A 23,631-nucleotide genomic window follows, 5' to 3' on the forward strand; every position below is an offset into this window, starting at 1 on the left:
TGTCAGTTCATTTGGATTGTCACATCTGGGCATTTGTGTATACTATCTAGTTTGGCTAAGCAAGATTCAAATTAGACAAATAATTCAGATTACAATGACAGTACAATATGAATAACCTGTGCTCTTAACTAGGTTAGGGAGAAAAAGGAAGAAATAAGACATTGTAAATTGTAAGATAAGATGCAGAGAGAGTGGCACGTACAATGATAAGGTCATTTTTGGAAGAGTTTTGTTCTGGAAGAGTTTTGTTCACTCATTGGATCCTACTCAATGTAGTACTCAGTCTGATCTGTTAGACTTAACAATTTTAATCTTCAGCAGGTTTTTCTGCGGAAGGTTGTCATAATTTTTCAAAGTCTCAAAATCCAAATGACTGTATCATTGTTTCTGTAATAATATGCTAATGTCCTAACATGTGTGGTATGGACTTCATTAGTATGAAATGGAAAGTAGTCGATCCAAACATATTTACAAAGTTGGCAGTGGTATATAAGTTTAATCAGAATTTAGGTTTTGGAGTTTGCTGCTGTTGCTAACAAAACAGTTTTCCTATTAACTGCAAGAAACTTAACACCTACTGTCAGTCCAGGGGTTAACTGTGTTGGTTATTGCCGTGAGGAGCGAGCTCTGGATCGCCTGTGTCGTGGCTCAGGGCCGTAACGCTCTGGGGAGCCAGAGTCCAGGAGGACTTCAGAGGCGCTGTCACTGTGTGCTCGGTCATAACCATGTTTTAAACTGTACTCAGAGACGCTGTCGTCATCTTCTGAGCAGTGGTAAGTTGTCTGGGCCAGAATTTCAGAGTATGGTTTCCTACAGCTTCTACTGTGGGAATGCCTATCTCTGGGAAGTGGGTGGACATGGCGGATACGCTCTGTGTCCCTACGCTGCCTGTTGTCACCCCCCTTCGTTTTGTTTTGAGGGTGACGTTTTGAGGCAGCGGATGAATTTGGCACCGTGCTGTTTATTTTGACGGGCTCGGTTGCACCTACTGTAGCCTTGAAAGTGATAACGGTTTCCCAAGCCACCTGTGTCATCTTCCTGATCTGCTGCATTGAAGGTTTTCCTTGCTGTGTCATCAGTACAACATGTGTGCGTATACATGGATGTAAGTTACGTAAGAACATGGACTTGAAGGTGGGATTTTCTTCTAGGCCTGGTGCGTTCTTTCCCTGAAAATAAACATGCCTCAAACGTCGAAAATAATCTTTGGGATTTTCGCGACGTGAATGTTTAATTTGGGATGCTGTAACAATGGATGTTATCTCGTCAGCAGTAGAAGAGAATTCCTCGACTAGTGCTTGACGGAGCTCTGTGTAGTTACTTGTGACACTGGAAGGAAGTGACTGAATAAACTTGTGAACAGCTGTAGAGCTGGTTTTTAACACGAGTCTAACCTTCTCTCTTTCTGTTGCATTTGGCACATCACTTAAGCTGAGATCTAGTTCTCTAAAGTAATTATCAATATTGTTATCACAGTTGTCTGGATCAAATTGTTCAATATCTTTAGCTAGAAACTCAAGCAAATCAAAGCACGGACACTGTGAGGTCCGGGCACGTGCATCACCTGCTACAGGTCTCTCTGGTTGAGGGGGAGGTGCTAAAACATCTTGAAATGTTGAAGTCCCCCCTTTGGAGAGTTGTGCACGGAAAAATGTGTCATGCATCCGTGAATGAGAAGAATATGAGGCACAATGTGTTCTTGAAGATAAACTACATATGTCATCAATGTCAGTATCAGAGTCAGGGAGATGGGAAGTTAGGAAGCTGTTACCTCTTCCTGTCAGTGGAGGATCAGGAGGTGATTTAATTCCCAAAGACTTCGGGTCGGATGGGATTCTGTCCCATCTTGGGAGTGAAGAGGGAGTTAACCGTACACTATCGGAGGAGTGTGAATCGGAATAACCAGAATCGCATTGGTTCAAAAACTGATGTGAGGCCGGGCCTTCTAATCTAAGTTTTAACAGTTCCTCCTTGTGTGAAATGAGATCTGACTCTGCTGAGTGCAGGTCCTCTAAGTAGTGCAGGGCTTTCTTACTAGCAGTTTGAACCTCCTGGAAAAGAAAAGCATTTTGCGCTCTTAGGGCATTTACCTCCTGTTCCACAGCTGCTTTGCTCTGACAGGCAAGGTTGATTTGCCTGTGGAAATTTAGAATCATGGATCTCAACAATGGACCCTTTGATGCTGTTTGTGCATCACACCTGTCATTAAGTAGAGAATATATTTCTTTATTACACTCACTGAAGTTCAACTTGCTGATGAATTCAGGATAGCCAGGGGTCAGGCTCTGTGCTAGGGAAGAAACAAATTGTTCTACACAGGGGTTCTCCATTGTTGGTTCTGAAATTGAAAATTAGATTTACAAGTTTATAAATCAAAAAGCAGTGTGGTTGGCTTTGGTGTTGCACTGGCAGACACCTTGTAGTGTGGATTTGATTGTACACTAGCCTAACCAAAACTATGGTGGGTTAAACAGTTCACCAAACTTTTAATCACTAACTGATATGCAGGGCAGTAACAGTTAGGGGTTCTATAAATTCACAGGGCTGGAAGCACGCTGTGGCTCTTTCTCAGGTTCTCTTATCCAACTTGGGCTGATATGCTTGGCAGTAACAGCCAGGTACAAGCTCTGTTACATAGGGCCGGTGGCGCGCTATGTCATAATTCAAAAGCACTTAACAGTTACAGGAAATTTCACAGCTTGACCAGTTAACATTGAATATGTGATATTCAAATGTTAAAAGAAATTCTTAAAATTTCAACAACGAATATTCAACTGGAGTTATTAGCAACGATAGCAATCTTTTAGCGTAACACTATGAGGACCTAAAATGGTAGTTATGAATAATTAATTATTAATAAACATTTAATTTATGAATAAATTAAATTTCACCACAATGCACTTGTTTGTAAATACGGTTGAATGTCTACTCCGGTGGCAGACTAGTGGAATTGAATTCAAACCTTTGGCTTGACTGAAAATTCAAAATTCCACTTATTTCTAGCGTTGGCCAAAAATGAAAAGAAATTAATATTGCATAATCATGAATTTTTCAACTGTACTCTCCCTCACGCGGGGGCACCATTTATGTTAGCCAAAAATGGAAGAGGAAAAACAATTAATGTTGCATAATTATGAATTTTGCCAACTGTACTCTGCCCACCCAGGGACGCCATTAATGTTGGAAAAAAATATTATTAAAAATAAAAATTACTAATTGCTAATTAAATAACAATTAATGTATGTGTGTATACATGTGTGTGTGTCTGTGTGAGTCAGCGTGCTTTCAAGATGGTGGCTGGCCAAAGAGATAACACCCTTCCCCCACCTATTGGAATGTTTACGACCTGTAGAGATAATGAGGTGAAGAGTTATGCGTGTGTCTGTGTGTGTGCCAAATTAGAGGAAGTTACTAGATTGGATGCAACGAAAGACTGTGAAGAGCATAACAGACTAACATTACTTTCTCAATAACTTGTACCCAAAATATCACAACACCACAAATCAAACTTATAAACCTCACACAGAATCGAATAAACAGTCTTGCTTAGCCTAGTATAATTATTAAGCCCAGTTGTGTTACCAGTCCGTGGAAAGGGGAAAAAGGAAGTTGCTGTGCAGTTCGCAGTTTTGTGTCGTCTTGCTGGTTTCTGTTGAGTTCAGTTCAGTTGCTGGCTGAAGTTTGCAAGCAGGACATCGAGTCGCTGCTAGGACGTTGGTAGAGCTTGGAGGGCGAGGAGGTTTCCTTGGTGAGATGAGCTGGAAGCTGCACCTTTGTGCTCCTCTCGAAGAGTTGGATGGGAAGAGAAGATGTGAGCTGGAGAAGAGGCTCGACAGCCTTCCCTCCTGTAGAAGGATTGTAGGAAGAGACAGAAGAGGCTCCAGAGCCTTCCCTCCTGTAGAAGGATTGTAGGAAGAGGCAGAAGAGGCTCGACCACCTTCTCTCCTTGGAGGGAGTGTAGAAAGAGACAGAGGCAGGAACTGGCTCGACAGCCTTCTCTCCTTGGAGGGAGTTTAGAAAGAGACTCGACAGCCTTCTCCCCGTTGAGGGAGTTTAGAAAGAGAGAGAAGAAGCTGGAGAACCTAGCTTATATTGGCCCGGTGACCTCACAGGTCATGGGGTCCAGAGTGACCAATGGGAGTTGAAACCTGTGTCCCTGGGGGGGGTTTCCACCCCTCTGTGTGAAGTTGATGCCCTCTGGGACATTGAGTTCCTTGCTCTGGTTTTTAATGGCCCCTGGGAGACGGAGTCCTGGAGGGACATGCTGCTTCAGGCTTTGATGGCACATGTAGGCCGAAGTGTGGTTTCACACAAAACCATGGCCCAACACCACATTGCTGTGCCTCAAATGCAAGGTCTGCATACCACAGCCTTTTCCTCTCATTCGCTTCATCAACATTATCCACCTAGGGTACTGTCAATTCTAAAAAGTAAACGATGCACAGGGTATTAGACCAGATTATCAGGTCAGGTCTTAGGGTGGTAGTGACAATATGTGATGGGACTGTAAGTCGCTGGCCCACATCCACCAGCATCTCCCAGTCTCGGACTTGCTCCAACTGACCACTACTGGCCAGTGGAGGAGGCCCTCTCTTTCCCTGTTCCCTCTCGCGGATAAATGTTGTCCTTTAAACTGCATTCGATGTTTTGGATGGCAAGGCATTGGTAGCAGTTCACTTAGTTTCTAGTGTTGCTGCAAGGCATTATCTGGTTGTGTATCAACGTATACCTACCTTAGGAGATACTTATTTTACAACCAGTGAGGAGGTGCCTGACCCTAGCGTAATAATGTTAGTTAGTTGTCTCTATATGAATCCATTCATGACACAAAATGACTCGAGTGAAACTGATCTGACTTAAATGATCTGATTATTTTACAACCGTAGACCATACAACAATTGACAGTCTGAAATAAAAGATATCAAACTGAACAAATTTAACATTTAACATTCTTTAGTTTTCAACATGATTCTAAGCTGACTTCATGTTATCATTTGATGCAGTGTTAACCTTTAAACTTTGATGTTGGACAACATACTGCAAATGTGAAGAGGAAAAATCGGACATTAGCTTTAGAGAACAAACAAATTCAGATTAAATCCTGTAATTCCACAGGCAGACACTGGTTATTTCGTTGATTTACATTCACAAAAAGAGCCAATGAAATACATTGTTTATTTACATGGAAACATAACATTTTATAAGTTTTAGATCTTTTTCAGAAAGGCACTTGATCAAATTCTTGTTGCAAATTATCAACAAGATTAAGGAAAATTCTATTTGGTAAAAGGCACATAAAAAAAAAACCCACAAAAGACATGGAGGGTGTAAACAAACATGAACAGACCATTTTCAAACTTTGAATCACAGACAAAATGGCAATCACGACTCTATCCCAACAGTGATGAAAAGTTGTATTTCTGATGATGGTTTAAGAACTTCAATGTAAAGTTAAAGGTGCGAGGAGTATTAAAGGGCCCTCGCTCCTTGGATAGATCAGCACATGTAGGTGAAACAATGGATTCTACTTCTAATCTACAAAACTTCTGCTTTGTAAATGGAGAACGAGACGGTGTGTAACATTTCAAGTAGAGTGACAACGGAATGGGCAGAAAGAGACAAAGATACTAGCAATATGAGAATTCATTATTATTCTAACCCAAATGAATTGGCTTTTTGAGGGCTTTAACATGCTCAAAAGGTTATGAAACTTTGCTGAAAATTAGAAAGTGGTGAAAATGTACGTATTCTGGAGTCATTTGAAATGGGCGTGGCAAAATGGCTCAACAGCGCCACCTGGAACGCAGCCCCTAGGTTTCCCTTTGACCGATCTTCACAAAAAACGTAGGCCAAGTGTATCGTGACCGGGTCATACAAAAAAGGCTCAAGAAGCATTATGAAAAACGCAACAGGAAGCCCGCCATTTTGCATTTAGTGGCCATTTTGGCCATATTCCACATTTTCACTTTGACGAACTTGTCCCAGGGCTTTCATCTGATCGACTTCAAATTGAGATGAGTGTCAACACAACAAGATGGAGATAAAAACTAACTCAAAGATCGATTTGTCATCACACGGTGTGACCGTGGCGTGGCATCAAAGTTTGATTACACGCCATCAAAACACGAGGTTCTGTATCTCGGACATATTTGGTCCAATCGAGTCCAAACTAGACATGTAAGACAAAAGTCCCAGCCTGATGACATCTACACAGAAATCATGACATAAAATCACAGCGCCCCCTGGTGGCAACAGGAAGTGTCTTGTTTTTTGCATGTCTTACACTTGGAAGTATTCCTCCTCATCCACTAACCGCAACCATATCAAACTGTGTGAAATGGGTCTCAAGACATTGATAATGTAGGCATAAGATTACTGTGACTTTTCGTCAAACACCATAATAGTGGCGTGGCGTTAAATTTCAACAACTCGCCGCGACACACGAAATTGCTGTAACTTCAGTGTTCATGCTTCAGTCTCCCTCAAACTACATTTGTGTATCAACAGCCCCCCCCTGAAAATATTCATATGGTTTTAAGGAATGGGCGTGGCAAAATAATTGACTAGCGCCCCCTAAAGTGCAGCCCCGGCACTACGATTGGCCGACATGTTAAAAAATCGATAGGGACATGTGTCGTTTCATAACAAACAAATAAGTCTCTTGGATAGATATGCTAGACCAAACAGGAAGTCCGCCATTTTGCATTTAGTGGCCATTTTGGCCATATTCCACATTTTTACTTTGACGTATTTGTCCCAGGGCTTTCATCAGATCAACTTCAAATTGAGATGAGTGTCATCACAACAAGATGGAGATAAAAACTAACTCAAAGATCGATGTGTGACCGTGGCGTGGCGTCAAAGTTTGATTACACGCCGTCAAAACACGAGGTTCTGTTTCTCGGACATACATGGTCCAATCGAGTCCAAACTAGACATGTAAGACAAGAGTCCCGGCCTGATGACATCTACACAGAAATGTTGACTTAAAATCACAGCGCCACCTGCTGGCTTCAGGAAGTGACATGTTTTATACTTTGATGAACTGCTCCTGGCTACTTTACAATAAACAGCTCAAAAGAGCTCAGTCAAGTCATTGGACCATGGTCAGAATTGTGACATTTCCTCAAACCGTGTAAACATTGAGGTGCGGCGAAGGATCATCCTTCGCCAAAGGAGACGATGTTGTCATAACTCCACTGTGCATTGTCCTATCACCGCCAAACTTCTGTCTCATGATCAGAGACCACGCAGCACACGCAGCGGAGTTGAAGGAGTTTTGAAAACACACCCTGTCGAGAGCACGAGAGAACTAAAGGAGAAATAAAGTAAATTCATCACAGGAGTCAGAAGGAGAGAAAGATCAGCGGGCAACGGCAAAAGCAATGAGAATGGATAGTAGCAGCCAGTCAGAAGAATGTAAAGTGATCTTTAGATTGAAGGAAGGAGAGGCAGGATTTTTTTCACTCAACCCTACTTGGCTTGCCAGGGCATTGTGGGAAGAACTGGATGAGATTCTGCGGAGTATCTCCGGAGAATTGGGGGCCTGAATTTCTCTGAAGTTTTCCTTTCACACATGCACAACCCAGCAGGAGATTCCCTGCTCAGACAAGTTCACAACAACAGCGTATTAATTCCTCTTCGGAGATCATATGATTTTGTTTACAGCACATCAACACCGCTGTTGACTCTTATCACAACAAACACTTTTGATATCTTTGTCTTTGACAGCACTTTTTCACCCAGAGATATTTGTTTTCTTTTTGTTTCATTCATTTTTCCATCTGCATAATTGATCAGCGTCAGCAGAATTCTGACAGCTGCACTTTCAGTCACATTTCCTAGCAGTTGTGAATTAAAGAAACAATAAATACAAAAACCTTAATGAGTGGGCTGCCCAGAAGAAGCCTGACTATGGGCAGCACTAGTGTAGCTCCACCTTAACAGATGCAGACTACTCAGCTTTTCATTTTAGGATGAATATTTGGGCTGGATACTGTTCTCCTACAATAATCTCACTCCAGAAACAACCAAACCAGTGTTGAGTCTGTTTAATCTGATGAGCGAGGTCTCTGGGTTTCCCATCCATTGTTTTCGTAAGAAGTTCATTGGAATGGTTTCTAATAAAATACAATATGAACCCATATACATCCATCTTTCATTGAATGAACTTACATAGATCTTAAGACTAACTCAAATGTCAAAAATATATAAAAAATACAGAAAATGGAAAGAAATAACATTTGGTCGTTTTAGTGTACAGGTGCATCTCAATAAATTAGAATATCATGGAAAGGTTCATTTATTTCGATAATTCAATTCAAAAAGTGAAACTCATATTATATAGATTCATTACACACAGAGTGAAATATTTCTTTTAATTTTGATGATTATGGCTTACAGCTAATGAAAACCCCAAATTCAGTATCTCAGAAAATTTGAATATTACATAAGACCAATAAAACAAAGGATTTTTAATACAGAAATGTCAGCCTACTGAAAAGTATGTTCATATATATAAGCACTCAATACTTGGTCGGGGCTCCTTTTGCATGAATTACTGCATCAATGCAGCGTAGCATGGAGGCCATCAGCCTGTGGCACTGCTGAGGTGTTATGGAAGCCCAGGGTGCTTTGATAGCGGCCTTCAGCTCGTCTGCCTTGTTGGGTCTGGTGTCTCTCATCTTCCTCTTGACAATACCCCATAGATTCTCTATGGGATTCAGGTCAGGCGAGTTTGCTGGCCAATCAAGCACAGTGATACCATGGTCATTAAACCAGGTATTGGTACATTTGGCAGTGTGGGCAGGTGCCAAGTCCTGCTGGAAAATGAAATCAGCATCTCCATAAACCTCGTCAGCGGAAGGAAGCATGAAGTGCTCTAAGATTTCCTGGTAGACGGCTGCGTTGACTTTGGACTTTATAACACACAGTGGACCAACACCAGCAGATGACATGGCTCCCCAAATCATCACTGAAACTTCACACTGGACTTCAAGCAACTTGGATTCTGTGCCTCTCCACTCTTCTTCCAGACTCTGGGACCTTGATTTCCAAATGAAATGCAAAATTTACTTTTATCTGAAAAGAGGACTTTGGACCACTGAGCAACAGTCCAGTCCTTTTTCTCCTTAGCTCAGGCAAGACGCTTCTGACGTTGTCTCTGGTTCAGGAGTGGCTTGACACGAGGAGTGGCTTGACAGTTGTAGCCTATGTCCTGGATACGTCTGTCCGTGGTGGCTCTTGATGCACTGACTCCAGTCTCAGTCCACTCCTTGTGAATCTCGCCCAAATTCTTGAATGGCCGTTGCTTCACAATCCTCTCAAGGCTGCGGTTATCCCTGTTGCTTGTGCACCTTTTTCTACCACACTTTTTCCTTCCACTCAACTTTCTATGAATATGCTTGGATACAGCACTCCGTGAACAGCCAGCGTCTTTAGCAATGACCTTTTGTGGCTTACCCTCCTTGTGGAGGGGGTCAGTGACTGTGTTCTGGACAACTGTCAAGTCAGCAGTCTTCCCCATGACTGTGTATCCTACTGAACCAGCCTTAGAGACCATTTAAAGGCTCAGGAAACCTTTGCAGGTGTTTTGAGTTAATTATCTGATTAGAGTGGGACATCGTGAGTCAACAATATTGAACTTTTTCACAATACTCTAATTTTCTGAGATACTGAATTTTGGGTTTTCATTAGCTGTAAGCCATAATCATCAAAATTAAAAGAAATAAACGCTTGCAATATTTCACTCTGTGTGTAATGAATCTATAAAATATATAAGTTTCACTGTTTGAATTGAATTATCGAAATAAACAAACTTTTCCATGATATTCTAATTTATTGAGATGCACCTGTACAGTCGTCTCCGCAGACTTGGGACATTTTTCAAGCAGGTTTAAAACATTGAGATTGGGCTGTAAGGATCCGGAACTGAAGCACGTTCCGTCCCTGAGGCGAACAAGGCTTTATGTTTATGGATTCACCCACACACACTCTGGAGGTGTTGTTCAGAATCCAACACGGTGAAGGTCACTACATGGTGTACGCCAGTTCTGGAAGTCTTAACTGTTTCGAGTGTGGACATTTGGGACAGACAAGCAGTGGCCTGATACAGCGGTGCCGGATTACGCTCGCACCGAGGCGCCGGGTTCCGCTCGAGCCAGAGCTCTGATGCTGTGAATGAGACTGTGAGTCAGTGTTAATTTTGGCAGCTATTTTTGATTTAGTCTTAGTCTTAGTCTTTAGACGAAAATGCATATTAGTTTTAGTCACATTTAGTCATTTTTATCCTTCTTAGTTTTAGTCTAGTTTTCGTCGACGAAAACTCAGAACATTTTAGTCTAGTTTTAGTCGACGAAAACTAATTAGATTTTAGTCTAGTTTTAGTCACATTTAATAGCCACATTAAACTCCTTTTCTTCCCTTCTCAGGCCCAGGTACCCCCTGTGTTGTGTCTACAACAGCATAATATTCTAGCTTGCAGTACTTAGGTTGTCCATTAGATATCCCTCCTAGCATAGGTCTATAGGATGTGACGTATGTAGGAGGAAGGGATGAGTTATCTAACACATTAGCGGAACGAGTGAGAGTTGCAAGGCCAAAAGAAAGTCCTTACTAAACAAACAGACAATCCCAGCCGAAGCTCAAAAGGCATCATATGATGTGGCATATTTAATTGCACAGGCAAAAAAGCCACACATAATCGGCGAAACGTTAATTAAACCCGCTGCTGTAGATAAAGTAGCCCGTGATCTGGAATCAGTGCCGCTGTCTAACGGGACTATTGCCCGGCGCATCACCGACATGGCCCAGGACATAAAGTGCCAGCTGCTGGATAGAGTTAAGAAAGGGAAATATGCTTTACAGTTAGATGAATCCAAAGATATATTAAACTCTGCCCAGCTGCTTGTTTTCATCAGATACAGTTTTGACGGAAAACGTAATGCTGTTTTGCTCCGCGCTCCGCGCTCCGGAATGGACGTGCACAGGTGAGGACATTTTTACAAAACTAAAAGAAGAACCAAACTGTATTGGTGAACCAATGAAGAACCAAAACTGTATTGGTGTGTGTAGGGACAGGGCTGGAGCGATGCTGGGAAAAGAAAGGACTGAAAGCGAGGGTCTTACAAGTGGCGCCGCACGTAAATTTCACACTGTATTATTCACAGAGAATCTCTTGCAAGCAAAACACTTGAACCAGAGCTTAAACATATTCTTGACATTGCGATAAAAATGGTCCACTACATAAAAACACGTCCACTCAATATCAGACTTGCTCTTGCGGGGAGATGTGCTGAGCCGCCTGTATGAGCTGCGGGACGAGGTGCGCATATTTCGCTGACCACCTCACTGACCCTGACTGGTTAACAAGGCTGGCGTACTTGTGCGAAAAGACTTTCTCAGCCCTAACATACATAAAGAATAAATACAGAGCGCAGCTAAACGTGGAGAATGATCTCCGAGTCGCCGTCTCCAAAATAAAGCCGAGAATGGACATGCTCTGCTCCATGCATATTGCCCACCTATAGTGAGTTTAAGAAATTAAAGTAATGTTTAGGCTAAAATAAATAACCCTAAAGTTTTTGCACATGGCAGCAATAAGGTGTCTGCTGCTCGTTTTGCATACAGACGCGCACAGACGCGCACAGACATCACCTGCGCACTTTTTTATACTTACAGCATGTGCTCACTCAGCCCTGCTGTTTATACAGGGAGTTTCCCTGTATTCTGGTTATATTCTATTTCTTAAATTGCTATAAAATAATAGCATGGCTGTAAGGCTGCTGTTCTTTTGTGTTGTATTAATGCCCGTGTTTGCATAGGCCTAATAGTGCGTGTGCGTGGCTGTGCGCAACATTATATACCACATCCAGGGTAGGTGGGGGTCGCCAGTCTCTGGCAAAGTTATTTTGGGGGTCGCGGGCTGAAAAGTTTGGGAACCCCTGAGTTAGTCAACCACCAACATTTTCGTCTCGTTTCGTCTCGTCAACGAAAGTTAAAATAGATTTAGTCATAGTTTTTATTTTCAAAGATCCGTTTTCGTCACGTCTTAGTCTCGTTTTAGTCATGGGAAAAAGGTCGTTAACGAATATTTTTCGTCATAGTTTTCGTCAACAAAATTAACACTGCTGTGAGTGCGGTGGCTGGTTGACAGCCTGGCACAAGGACTCAGCGGCTCAGAGCCCGTTTATGAAGCTACATGCATCTGAGGCTGCAGAGAACTCCTGCAGCTCTGAGTGTCCAGTTGCTGCACATTCACAGATAAAAGAACATGTTGAGAAAGCAGCTTCCTCAGATGCAGAGATCACACTGTGAACACCTATGAGGGTCAGAGTCTGTCAAACAGTCAGGTTTCTTGTGAAAGAGAGCTGATTATTAATCTCTAATTCGAGATTTTCTTTGATTCTGTTAAAAAAAAATATGTTTTTATGGTTTTGCGAAAATTAAGCAAAAGTGCATTTTCCCAAACTAAGTATTGTAGTATAACCAGCACGAGACACTGGATGTGTGACGTGATTTTGGTGAGAAAATACAGAGTGAAGTTATTGACTAGTTTATTAATATCTCTTTTCGGTGTTGCACTTTGCAGACGGTCCCTGCGCACTCGTCCGGCTGTATACTGAGACCACATTTCTAGACGACAAAGGAAATAAATAAAAGAAAATATTAATTCTAGCTTCTATTTAGAATCCACCAATACATAAGTATTGTAGTACAACAAACAGGAGACCCTGGATGTGTGATGTGATTTTGGTGAGAAACACACTTATTTTTGTAACATCTCTTTTCGGTGTTGCACTTTGCAGACGGTCCCTGCGCACTCGTCTTACGGCTGTATACTGAGACCACATTATTTCTGTGTCCAGCTCGGAGGACAGCTCGTATTGACTAAAGTAAGCGTGTTGCCTGTTGTCCACCTTACTGGGAAAGAGGCGTGGTGTGTGATTTAAGAAGGTTTCGCTCATGACTTATTGATCCTGGAAATTCGAATCTGTGAATATGTTTCCAACTTCCCGAAGTCTTACTGATCCAGGAAGTAACACCCGCCCTTCGCTGTGAAGTGAAAACTAACTGCCTACAGACGGAACCTGCAGAAGGTCTTATCTTATTAACGACGGTAAGCAGACTGAATTTCTATATAACCTCTGAATGTTGTATAATAAAGAGCAGGAGTGAACCAGTAGATTGTTAAGGGGTCGCTGATAAATCGGCCCCATAGGTTTGCTGGAACTGAAACAGTGCAACAGATAGTGTGTTGTCTTCTATGACGTGTCCCTTAAAGGGGACATAGCATGCCCATTTTACCACAAGTTGATATGGTTCCTTGGGGTCTTAATGAAATGTCTGTAACATACTTTGGTCAAAATACCACAAGGATCATTTAAAACAGCACCCTTTTTACCCTGTGTAAAACAGCCCTCCACAGAGTGACCTGTTTTGAGTGCCTGTTCCTTTAAATGCTAATGAGCCAGCTCCCCCCTCCCCTCCCCCCAGGATTTTAAACGATATAAATTACATATTTTATATGATTATCAAATATGCATCCCATACTTTGTATTCCCCTTCTGTTGTCCTGGAGTTTTAATTTTCCCAATCACATAATTAAATGTCCCCCTCTGCCCATCCACTACAAGCACACAAGCAGACAGACAGAGAGAGAAAGAGAGGGGTGGGGGGGCTATGAAGACCATCATTTACCCCCGAACCCCGACATTCAACGGGTACAACAACAAGCGGAGAAAGCAGAATCGCGGGCTGACCTTATATATACAGTCTATGGGGCTGACCAGCGGAGAAATGCACGTCCCGTGTGAACAGCCAGGCGGCTGCGCGCTTGAGAACGGCGCTGCGCTGCCTCACAGCGGCGCTTCCGCATACGGTGTAAACCCGGCGTAACGAGTGGGGGGGCTCTGTGTGTTTGTGCCAGTGTTACAGTAGTGCTGAACACTGCGGAAGTCTTCCACACTGCTGGCTGTGTGGCGTTGACACAAATTCCAGCTCACGCACGGGAGAGCGAGCGGTCGCGCCCGAGCAGCTGCTGCAGCCTCCCAGTCCGATCCAGACAAATGCCACATGTGAGTGAATCGCGGGCTGACCAGCGGAGAAATGCTCGTCCCGTGTGAACAGCCAGGCGGCTGCGCGCTTGGGAACGGCGCTGCGCTGCCTCGCAGCCTCGCTGCGTCCGGTGTAAACCCGGCGTAACGAGTGTGGGGGACGGGGGGATGAGGTGGGGGTGGGCCAAGGCCATGTAGGGAGACTTCCAGTGCCTTGTTACGACACAAAACCCAGGAAGCTCATTCGAGTCACTCAAGCATGAAGTTTCTGACTTAGAGGAACCATAACAAAACGCGCGAGTGTTTTTTTCCCAGAGTTTTTGGGTTGGTAGACATGCCAGATACCCACATTAACGTGTAGAAGCACTAACAAAGTGGAATTTGCATGCTATGTCCCCTTTAAACATCTCATTACATTACATTTCATTTAGCTGACGCTTTTAATCCAAAGCGACTTCCAATAAGTGCTTTCAACCTTGAGGGTTCAAACCCTGAACATCTCATGTTTCTGTGGTGAAAAACTGTTTTATTAAAGACAAGAGAGCTGCAGGTTTCAACAGCCACCTGAGAATTAGAGATCAGCTATCTGTTTGCTGTGTACTGGTGTTATCATGGAAGTTTCAATGTCAGACAACTGCTGTGAACATGGTCTGTGTTTGAGTTGTGTTCAACTTTCACTTTCAGATATAGATGAAGAAGGGTGGAGTCTGAGTATACGTGAACACACCCCCACCTCTGAACAAGTCAGAAGTTTGGTGAAAACTCTTGGTAAAATCACTCGTCCACTTCCTGCACTCATCATGTGATCAGTTATCATGTCAGAAAAACAACAACATCTGCTCACATATCAAACCAACTCTTAGCTGTGTGAGCGTGGTGTGTTACAGTATCTTGTAACAGCCAACAACACATGTAGGTTACACCCTTATATCAAATCCACTGGATCTCACTGAACCGTGGAAAAGTTTGCGAACTTTGAAAGGGAACAGAAATAAGCATGAACTTTGAACTGTGAGCAGAGCAATGGGCTGTAAAAGCTGAGCTGACTCCATTGCTAGGTTTACTGATTAATGTTATCTGCCTGTGAAGATACTCAGTCATCCAGATCATGGTATATCCAAGTGCTAGAAAACAGGTCAACTGGACTTGGTTAAGTTTCCTCCAGGTTACCTGAGAGGCTGGACCCACCCTGCTGTTGGTTTCACTGGGAGCTGTTGACACACCTGCCCCGTGTGTCTTAACCCTCCTCCCTATGACTTCCTTCACTCCTCTTTCAAAGCATCTGCCAAAATGTGGACTTTGTTGTCTTCAAATGAACGTCCATTGTCCTTTAGATGTAGGCAGACTGCTGAGTCCTGACCTGAGTCGCCAGCTCTCCTGTGCTGTGCCATGCGTTAATGAAGAGGTTGTTTAGTTTCTCCAATGTACAGGTCTGAGCATTCCTCACTACATTCAACTGCATGTACCACGTTGAGTGTTTTGTCTTTGGGGTGGACCAGCAGACAGTTAGAACTGAAGAAGTCTCTTGGATGAAACGTGAAACGTCTTCAAGAAACTCAACCAAGTCCAGTTTACCTATTTTTTAGCACTTGGATATTAATGTTACCACTCACCGAAAATTAAAGAAAGACAGACTTTATTAGATTAGCAGCAGTAATGTTGACAGGTCCCTGCTGTTCTGTGCAGTTTGTACAGCTGAGTCCTCTTTGTTTCCAGATGTCTCCCTCTTTTTGGATTTAAAAATCATCTCCAGCCGGATCTCAGTGAGGGTGACTTCAGCTCAAGGAAACTGCCAACCTGCCGTTCAACATGAATTTGAGAAGTAAACATTTGGAGGCTGCATCTTTGTTGGTAAAGTTGCGTCACACTGCTCCTCGTCACCTACAGTTCTGCTCCTCTTTCCTCTCTCTGTCACTTATTAGCTGTTTTGTAGACATGTCCTGCGGAGGATCTCCGGAGAATTGGGGATCTGAATTTCTCTGCAGTTTTCCTTTCACACATGCACAACGCAGCAGGAGATTCTCCGCTCAGACACGTTCACAACAACTACGTATTAATCCCTCTGCGGAGATCACATGATTTTGTTTACAGCACATCCACACCGCTGTTTGCTCTTATCACAACAAACGCTTTTGACATCTTTGTCGGTGACAGCACTTTTTCACGCATAGATATTTGTTTTTCTTTTTGTTTTATTCATTTTTCCAACTGCATAATTGATTGATGAAAGAATAAATATTTGGTCGTTTTAGTGTCCAGTCGTCTCCTCTCTTTCCGTTTCCGGTGTGAGTGAGTGGTGGTGGACGTGTGAGTGGCGCGGAGATTTGAACTGGGTTTTTGCCTGTTTACGGGTATTTCCTTGTACATTTCATGTGATCTTTGCATGATCAGGTAAGTTTTTCTCTTTAATATCGTTGTGAGCATCAACCAAGAGACCGCTGGTTTTGTCGGTGGTCTCTGGAGGAATGGCGTCCCCCGGGGCGCCTCCTCCGTCAATCCGGCAGGGAGTGAGGATAGTCCCGCCGGAAAATGACATTAGTGTGGAGGAGGTCCTGCTGGCTGTAGGTAGGACACGACAAACTATGTTTCGCCAGCAGAATGAACAAAGCAGTGGTGGTGTTTTTAAAAGAAGAACGCCAGGTGTACCAGCTGATTGAAAGTGGCCTGTATATTAGGGACGGCTTCATGCAGGTTTCCCCGCTGTCGGTTCCCTCAACGCGGATCACGGTCTCCGGAGTTCCGCCGTTTATACCAAACGAGCTCTTACAGTCTGAGCTCCACCGGTTTGGAAAATTTGCTAGCGGGTTTAGAACGCTGAATTTAGGCTGTAAGGACCCCAAACTGAAGCACGTGCAGTCCCTGAGGCGAAAGGCCTTTATGTTTCTAGATTCACCCACGAACACTCTGGAGGTGTCCTTCAGAGTGAAGTATGGTGACGGTCACTACATGGTGTATGCCAGCTCCGGGAGCCTTAAATGTTTTGAATGTGGAGATGTTGGACATAAACAGCGACAAGTAGAAGCGGCAGGTGACGGCAGCGGCGCGCAAGCTGCTGCCGGTGCCGCTCGCGCAGAGGCGGCGGATGCGTCTAGCGCCGAAGCGGCGGCTGCACTTAGCGGCGCAGGGGCGGCGGAGTCCGCTCCCACCGAATCGACGGGTGCGCCAAGCCGTGCAGGGGGCGACGGGCGCTCTCCGCGCCGAAGCGACAGAGTCCACTCACGTCAGAGCTAAGAGTGGTGGTGATGCCGTGAATGAGACTGAGTGCTGCGGCCCTTTCACAGCCTGGAAACGAGTATTCAGAGGGTCAGAGTCAGTTGAAGAAGCTATGTGTCTGAGGATGCAGAAAACTCCTCTCAGTCTGCAGCTGCTGCAATTTCACAGACAGAAGAACATGTTGAGGAAGCAGCTTCCTCAGATGCCACAGCCACAGATCACATTGTGAACTACAATGAGGGACAGTCTGTCAAACAGTCAGGCATCATGTGAAGAAATGGAGGACGACTCAGTCAGATAGTGTATCCTCTGTTGGGACCCCTGCTAGAAACACTTCTCTTTACACTCTAGAAGAAATTACCGTTTTTTTGGACGAAACTTTCGGGAGGGCGGTTAAAGCAGAGGAATACTTTGAAGACAGGGATACATTTATTAGATCTGTGGCTGTTTTGAAAAGACAGTTTGGGCTCAATCAGCTGGATGAGAAGAAACGCTTCCGTCTTAAAAAACATTTGACAACCATGAGGAAAGATGCGAAAGCTAAAACCATGAGAAAGACCAGGAGTATGTCAAAGTGATTATGCATCACATGGTGTTTCTCCTTCTTCACTGATTTCTGATTCTCTGCTCTGATTTTTCGATGAGGAAATTAAAAACAGGGTCGCTAAACATCAATGGAGGAAGAGACAGTAAAAAAAGAGCAGTAATAGCTGAGATCTCTGCTCAGAAACACATTGTGTTATTTTTGCAAGAGACACATACACATGCCCTTAGACCTGGCTCTAATCTTAGTGCAGGAGTAGCTGTCCTGTTCACAACAACAAATGCTACCATCATATCCAGTTCAGAAGTAGTAAAGGGGCGGCTGTTAATAGTTAGGGCAGAAATAGAAAGCACAGTGTTAGTTTTCATGAACATATATGCCCCCAAATCAAGGTTCAGAGAGAGTTAGCTTTTTTAATTTACTTAAAAATGAACTGAAAAATTATCATCAGGATCAGCTAATTATCAGTGGGGATTTCAACTGTACTTTGGACTTTACTATGGACAGGACCAGTGAGGAACCTCATCCCCAGTCATCACAGACCCTCAATAACCTCATTGCACAGCAAGATCTGACTGTCACTTGGAGGATTAAGCATCCACAATCCGGACAGTACTCATCCAGACGAGCTGGCTGCACCAAACTGGGCCATCTGATGAGGATGACAGCAACATCGTTGGACACCCTGAGAGAGAAAAGCAACATCACGTCCACCAGACTGATCAATAAAGTGTTGGAGGTCTGTGCCGCCCTGCCACAAACCCTGAGAGTTTTTGCAAAAAAACATGCTCTGTGTGACCAGTGGAGTGAAGAATCGGAATACAGTTTTTCCCCTCCCTGTCCATCACCCCAGCTGTAGGGGAGTGGCAGGAGGGGGGTGGTCAGCTGTTGTCCTTCCCAACTCCTCACCTGGACAACCTTCAGACTGTGGAAAAACAGTCAGTTTACCAGACCTGTGTAAAGGTTCGCACTTTTCACTCTCTGGAAGGGACGAGAGAGTCAAGGTGGACTGGGCTTTTGGAACCGGACGCTTCTTTGAAAGGCAGCTGGCGGTCCTTGTACAAGCTGCCCATTGACACGGACAGCAGACCTCCAGTGGAGGGTAGTGCACGTAGGAACCAGGCCTGAACACTGGTGGCATACATCCGGCGCCAATGCTAGTGGGACGTCTGAAAGCCAGACTTAAAATAAGAACACGCCTACTACAGGATGATGGACAATGTGCTGGCTTTTAGTCACATATGGGCTGTTGGGGGGATTTTACGCTCTCTTGGGGAAGAAAGAGAACTGAGTATTTACCTTTTTTAAATTGAGAAAATATAGTGTGTGTGTGTATGTACATGCATATATATGTGTATGTATGTTTGTGTGTATATATGGAAAGGAAAACTTTATTATTTACTAATCTTGTTTTGTGGTTTTACATTTGATTGTTGATGTAAGGAGGGTTTTTCTTCCTGGAAATTCACAATAAATGGATTTTGAAAACCTCTCCTCTCCTCTCCCAGTTTTTGACAATGTCAACCAAGGTTAACTAAGATGAAAACCTTTGCCCTATCTTTCACAGATATTTTTGGTCAAAGTCTTCTGTGTGAATACGCGGACTTGTCATCCAACTGAGTATCGGATAGGGAATCATTGCTGTCCTCTTTGTCCGTCTGGTAAGATCCTGAACGAGAAGAATAGGCTGAAATGTTTTTTTTTTTTTTACATTATGGCTTCTTCTGTTACATTATAACCTGCACTTTACCCTCAAGATGATTTGTCTTTGTTCAACAGAAACATTTCATGAAATTAAACAGTTTTCTTTTCAACAGGATATCGTGTTGACACACACTGCACGAAGTACTGGAGGACTGTCTGTTTGCCCTGTGTGAATGACACCTTCATGAATCTTCCTACTGGACTTAAACAGTGTTTACCCTGCACGACCTGTGGTCCAGGTAGATTTCTGTGTTGACATTTACTGTGGGTTTAAAATCAGTAAGGAGGCATGTTACTGCAAGTCTTACAGTGTGTGAGCTGAGATGGAGCTGAGCTGTTCTGATGATGTTTTTTACAGTGTCACTGTGTTAGTCTGTTTAGAATAGTTTCTTGCATATGAAACTGGGATAGTGAATGAGGAGTCACAAGAGCCTCTTCTTGCATAACTAAGTATGAGACTCTGCTGTGCTCTGTAGTTTCTATCAGTGGGACTTGCAGTAATGGCAGAAGTGAGACTTCTTACAAAAGTCAGTTGTTCACTTCATATCCTTGTTCCTGCCACCAGGAGATCAGTCCACTGTGTTGTGTTTACGGCAGTTTTATTCTTCACCCTCGTAGACTTATAGATCGGACAATCTATTTTATTTTATTTCCTAAAGATGTCATAAGAACTAAAGATTAGTTTTAATGATATTTTGTCAGACAAAAAATGCATAGTTGCTTTCTCATAGAATACATAGTTCAGGAGTTTTGTATCTTCATATGTGCCCTCCTTCATATGTATCCTCTCTGTGTCGACAGATTCTGGTCTGAAGATCTACACTTCGTGCACAGCAACAACGGATTCACTTTGTGAACCTCTGGAAGGATTCTACTGTATAGAACCCAAACAGAACCACTGTGCAGATGCACAGAAACACAAACAATGTCAACCAGGGCAGTACATCAAACACAGAGGTGCGTTTTCTAATGCTGACTTTAAGATTTAAGTTTTCAAAACTGTAAAAAGCTATGAAGAACTCAGAGCAGGTTATTTGAGCCATCCAGTCAATTGTGAATCATTTGGATGATATGCAAATTGTTATTGTTTTTGCAAGTTGTTCATCTAATTGGCTTCACACGGCATCTGTATTATGAATTGTCAAATGGGGGGTCAAAGTCACTGCCAGTTCATTTTGATGATTTAATGGTTTTAATTTCACCACATTGGACTGAAGAAGATATTCTGATTATCTGATCTCCATCATGGCAACAAAAGTCATAGAATCACTCAGGAATTTGTCTTCAACATAAAAAGCGCAACGTTTGCTGGTGCAATGGGTTATACCGAGTGGAATAACAGATTTATTTTGAAAAGTTGGGAACTTGGGTCTGAATATTCGTAGAAATAGTGACAAATCATATATATAAACCACACACGTGAACAGTAACAAAGTAAAATCAGATACATTTTATGAAAAACATTGACTACTTCACTGTAGATAAACCAGGTAGGATGAACGCAAAGTTTTCTAACTTCACTCTGCACCATAGACTGTTTATAAAAAGCTCTGCAGACAACATCCAGCACACAAACAATACAAAGTGACAGTATATTGTAGAACTGTTTGAGGAGGACTCACTAATGACAAGGAATAATTCTGAAGTTGCTCTGGAGCAGGACAAAACAATGTGGCGTTTTATTTTATTATTATTTTAGTGTATGCAAATTGGATGCTGATTGTGATAGTGTGTTTACACCAAATGCGGCACACATTTTTGCGACGCACTAAACCCTTTGCAGGATCATTTGAATTTATTTGGGTTAATCGCGCGGAAAAACACAACCGGAGTATTTGCCTGTTCTTTCCCGGAAGAGAGAAGGACGACTGGCTAATGTGATCAAGTTGATTAGGTGATTAAGTGATCAATTTAATCACCCTCTAGTTCGGGTCGGTGCCAGGACTGAGTCTGCTGAGTTCCATTCTAAGGTTGGATGAAGCGAAATGGATTATTAGGATCAGCATAAGACATGTCTAGACTTCAATATGGAACGGTCGACCAAACTTTCTGCATTCCTTGTTGGCTGAGAGTTGAGTACTTGTTCTGGTCACACATACGTGCCCACAGTTCCATTCATAAAATGAGGCTCTGCGTTGTTCTGGCGGTCAGTGCATGCGTACCTGAACCCACATTTCACTCCAGTAGGCAGATATATTGTTCCTGGAGCATGCACAGTCAATGTGTACAGTCAACTCGGACACACAATTTGGGCTGCATACAGACGTCCACATATGGGTCGGTGCATGTATTTTACCCATATAAAGATAATGGGTTAGATACATGTCTGTGTCCATTTAGGAAAGTTCATCACAGCCATAAAGACTTTGGCTGTGGACAGTGGACAAAAGTAGATGGACGGACAAATCTTCTTCCATCTATCAAGATGATTTGTTTGAGTTGGAGAAAACAAATCAAAATCCCATCTTCCTGTGCAACTGTGATAATAATAGTAATAATAATAACGTTCTTTCAAAAAAGAGAGAGAGCTGAGTGGCAGTCTGACACAATTAACAATAATTGGACAATTTTGAAAAACAGCCTAATATATACGGTGTTATTTCATATTTTTATTCTTACTACATTTTGCCCATGCACTGCTTTCCCTGTGCTGCTGCGTTGACTGGGAAATGGTATATAGAATATAGAATCCTGATATAGAATCCTGTTTGTAAGTTTAGTGGCATGCTGCTCTACATTTCATCACACCTCACATAAAAAGGAGAGAATTTGAACAAAGAAATGTTTGCTGTTCAAAAACCTCAATGATCAAATATTTTTTTACCTTTGGAAATCAGACAGGTCTGATGTCAAATACCACTTTGCTATATAATCCTAATATGATGTGTACACTAGTAACTGTGTATATTTTGTGTTTGTACAGGAACAGCCCAAACAGACTCTCAATGCTCTGACTGCAGCGTTGGAACATTTTCTGACGGGACGCGTACGTCTTGTCAACCACACACACAGTAAGTAAAGAGTCTCACCAGACATGGACGTGCCTGGTTTCTTACACTTGCAGTGAATCTGTGGTGCCTCTACATGGTCCTGTGAAAATGTCCCCCTGTCGTTCCAGATGTGAATCACTAAACCTTCAGCTGATGCAACCAGGAACAGCTTCAACTGACGCTGAATGTGGAAATGACAGTTCAAATAACACAACAGTTATGTTGTTTTGGGTCTTTTGGTGTTTGCATTAGTCGCCTTCTTTCTCTGGAAAAGATATCGTTCAGGTACGATGTGTGTGTGGTGGAAGAAAATGTTGTCATGGATGATAAGACCTCCATCAAGTCATGATGTCGGTGATTCAGAGGTTTTTCATTTGTTTTGTTTCTATTACAGGAAAAAAAACAAATGCATCCTTTCCCAAAAAGGTACGTTTGTTACTCTCTTTTTCACAGTGTATGTTCTGACTCTGTGTATATATGTTCTCTGCTTGATGACAATACTTGGTTGATGAAGGTAATGTGATTATTTTATTTAATATTTCAGGAAAAGGAAAACACAACTGGAGGAGAAACTGGAAAGATGATGGGCTGAAAAGCAGAAGGTGAGACAGCAGCGTGTTCTACATTTAACTATTCATTAGTTGAGGACTGTCTAGAGCCGCTTTCAGACATGACCTAAGGAGGATGTCTACAGAATTGGGTCCAGACTCTCGCCGGTGTTTGTCTTTTACGCAGCAGGAGATTCTCTGCTAGGACTCGTTCACATCACCAAAAGTCTCTGGAGCGTTCAGGTGAGGGGTGGTGCAACAGTCAGAGGCAGGATGTAATATATCAATTCTGCTGCGGAGATCAAATGATTTTGTTACATCACATCGACACCGGGGTCGGCTCTTATCACCAAAAGCTCTCTTGGCGTCGTCTTCAGTGTCTTCTTCGTGTAAGGCACCGCTTTTTTATGCAGAGAGATTTGTTGTCTTTTTTTTTTATAACTACTATAACATGTTTGAAGCTTCATCAACATACCCACTCGCTCGCGGTGAATCCTGCTGTATTGACACATTAGTTAGAGTTTTAGAGAGAAACTCCGGAGAAAGTCCTGAGGCTCTCACTCTGACTTTGCATTCTC

General features: G+C 42.9%; 1 protein-coding gene across 1 annotated transcript in view; it reads left to right on the forward strand.

Moving 5' to 3' along the window:
- LOC118110947 (tumor necrosis factor receptor superfamily member 14-like) overlaps positions 1 to 22,757 on the forward strand; it is a 48,358-nt gene extending 25,601 nt beyond the window's left edge. Inside the window, exons 2-8 of the mRNA XM_047340188.1 lie at positions 14,739 to 14,822; positions 15,771 to 15,905; positions 19,379 to 19,472; positions 19,629 to 19,754; positions 20,317 to 20,472; positions 22,439 to 22,526; positions 22,634 to 22,757. Of these exons, the coding sequence (XP_047196144.1) occupies positions 15,864 to 15,905; positions 19,379 to 19,472; positions 19,629 to 19,754; positions 20,317 to 20,472; positions 22,439 to 22,526; positions 22,634 to 22,757 (630 nt within the window). The 5' untranslated portion in view covers positions 14,739 to 14,822; positions 15,771 to 15,863. The remainder of the gene's footprint in view (positions 1 to 14,738; positions 14,823 to 15,770; positions 15,906 to 19,378; positions 19,473 to 19,628; positions 19,755 to 20,316; positions 20,473 to 22,438; positions 22,527 to 22,633) is intronic.
- The last annotated feature ends 874 nt before the right edge of the window (positions 22,758 to 23,631 follow it).

This window comes from Hippoglossus stenolepis, chromosome 6 (assembly GCF_022539355.2).
Source record: "Hippoglossus stenolepis isolate QCI-W04-F060 chromosome 6, HSTE1.2, whole genome shotgun sequence".
Taxonomy (NCBI): Eukaryota; Metazoa; Chordata; class Actinopteri; order Pleuronectiformes; family Pleuronectidae; genus Hippoglossus; species Hippoglossus stenolepis.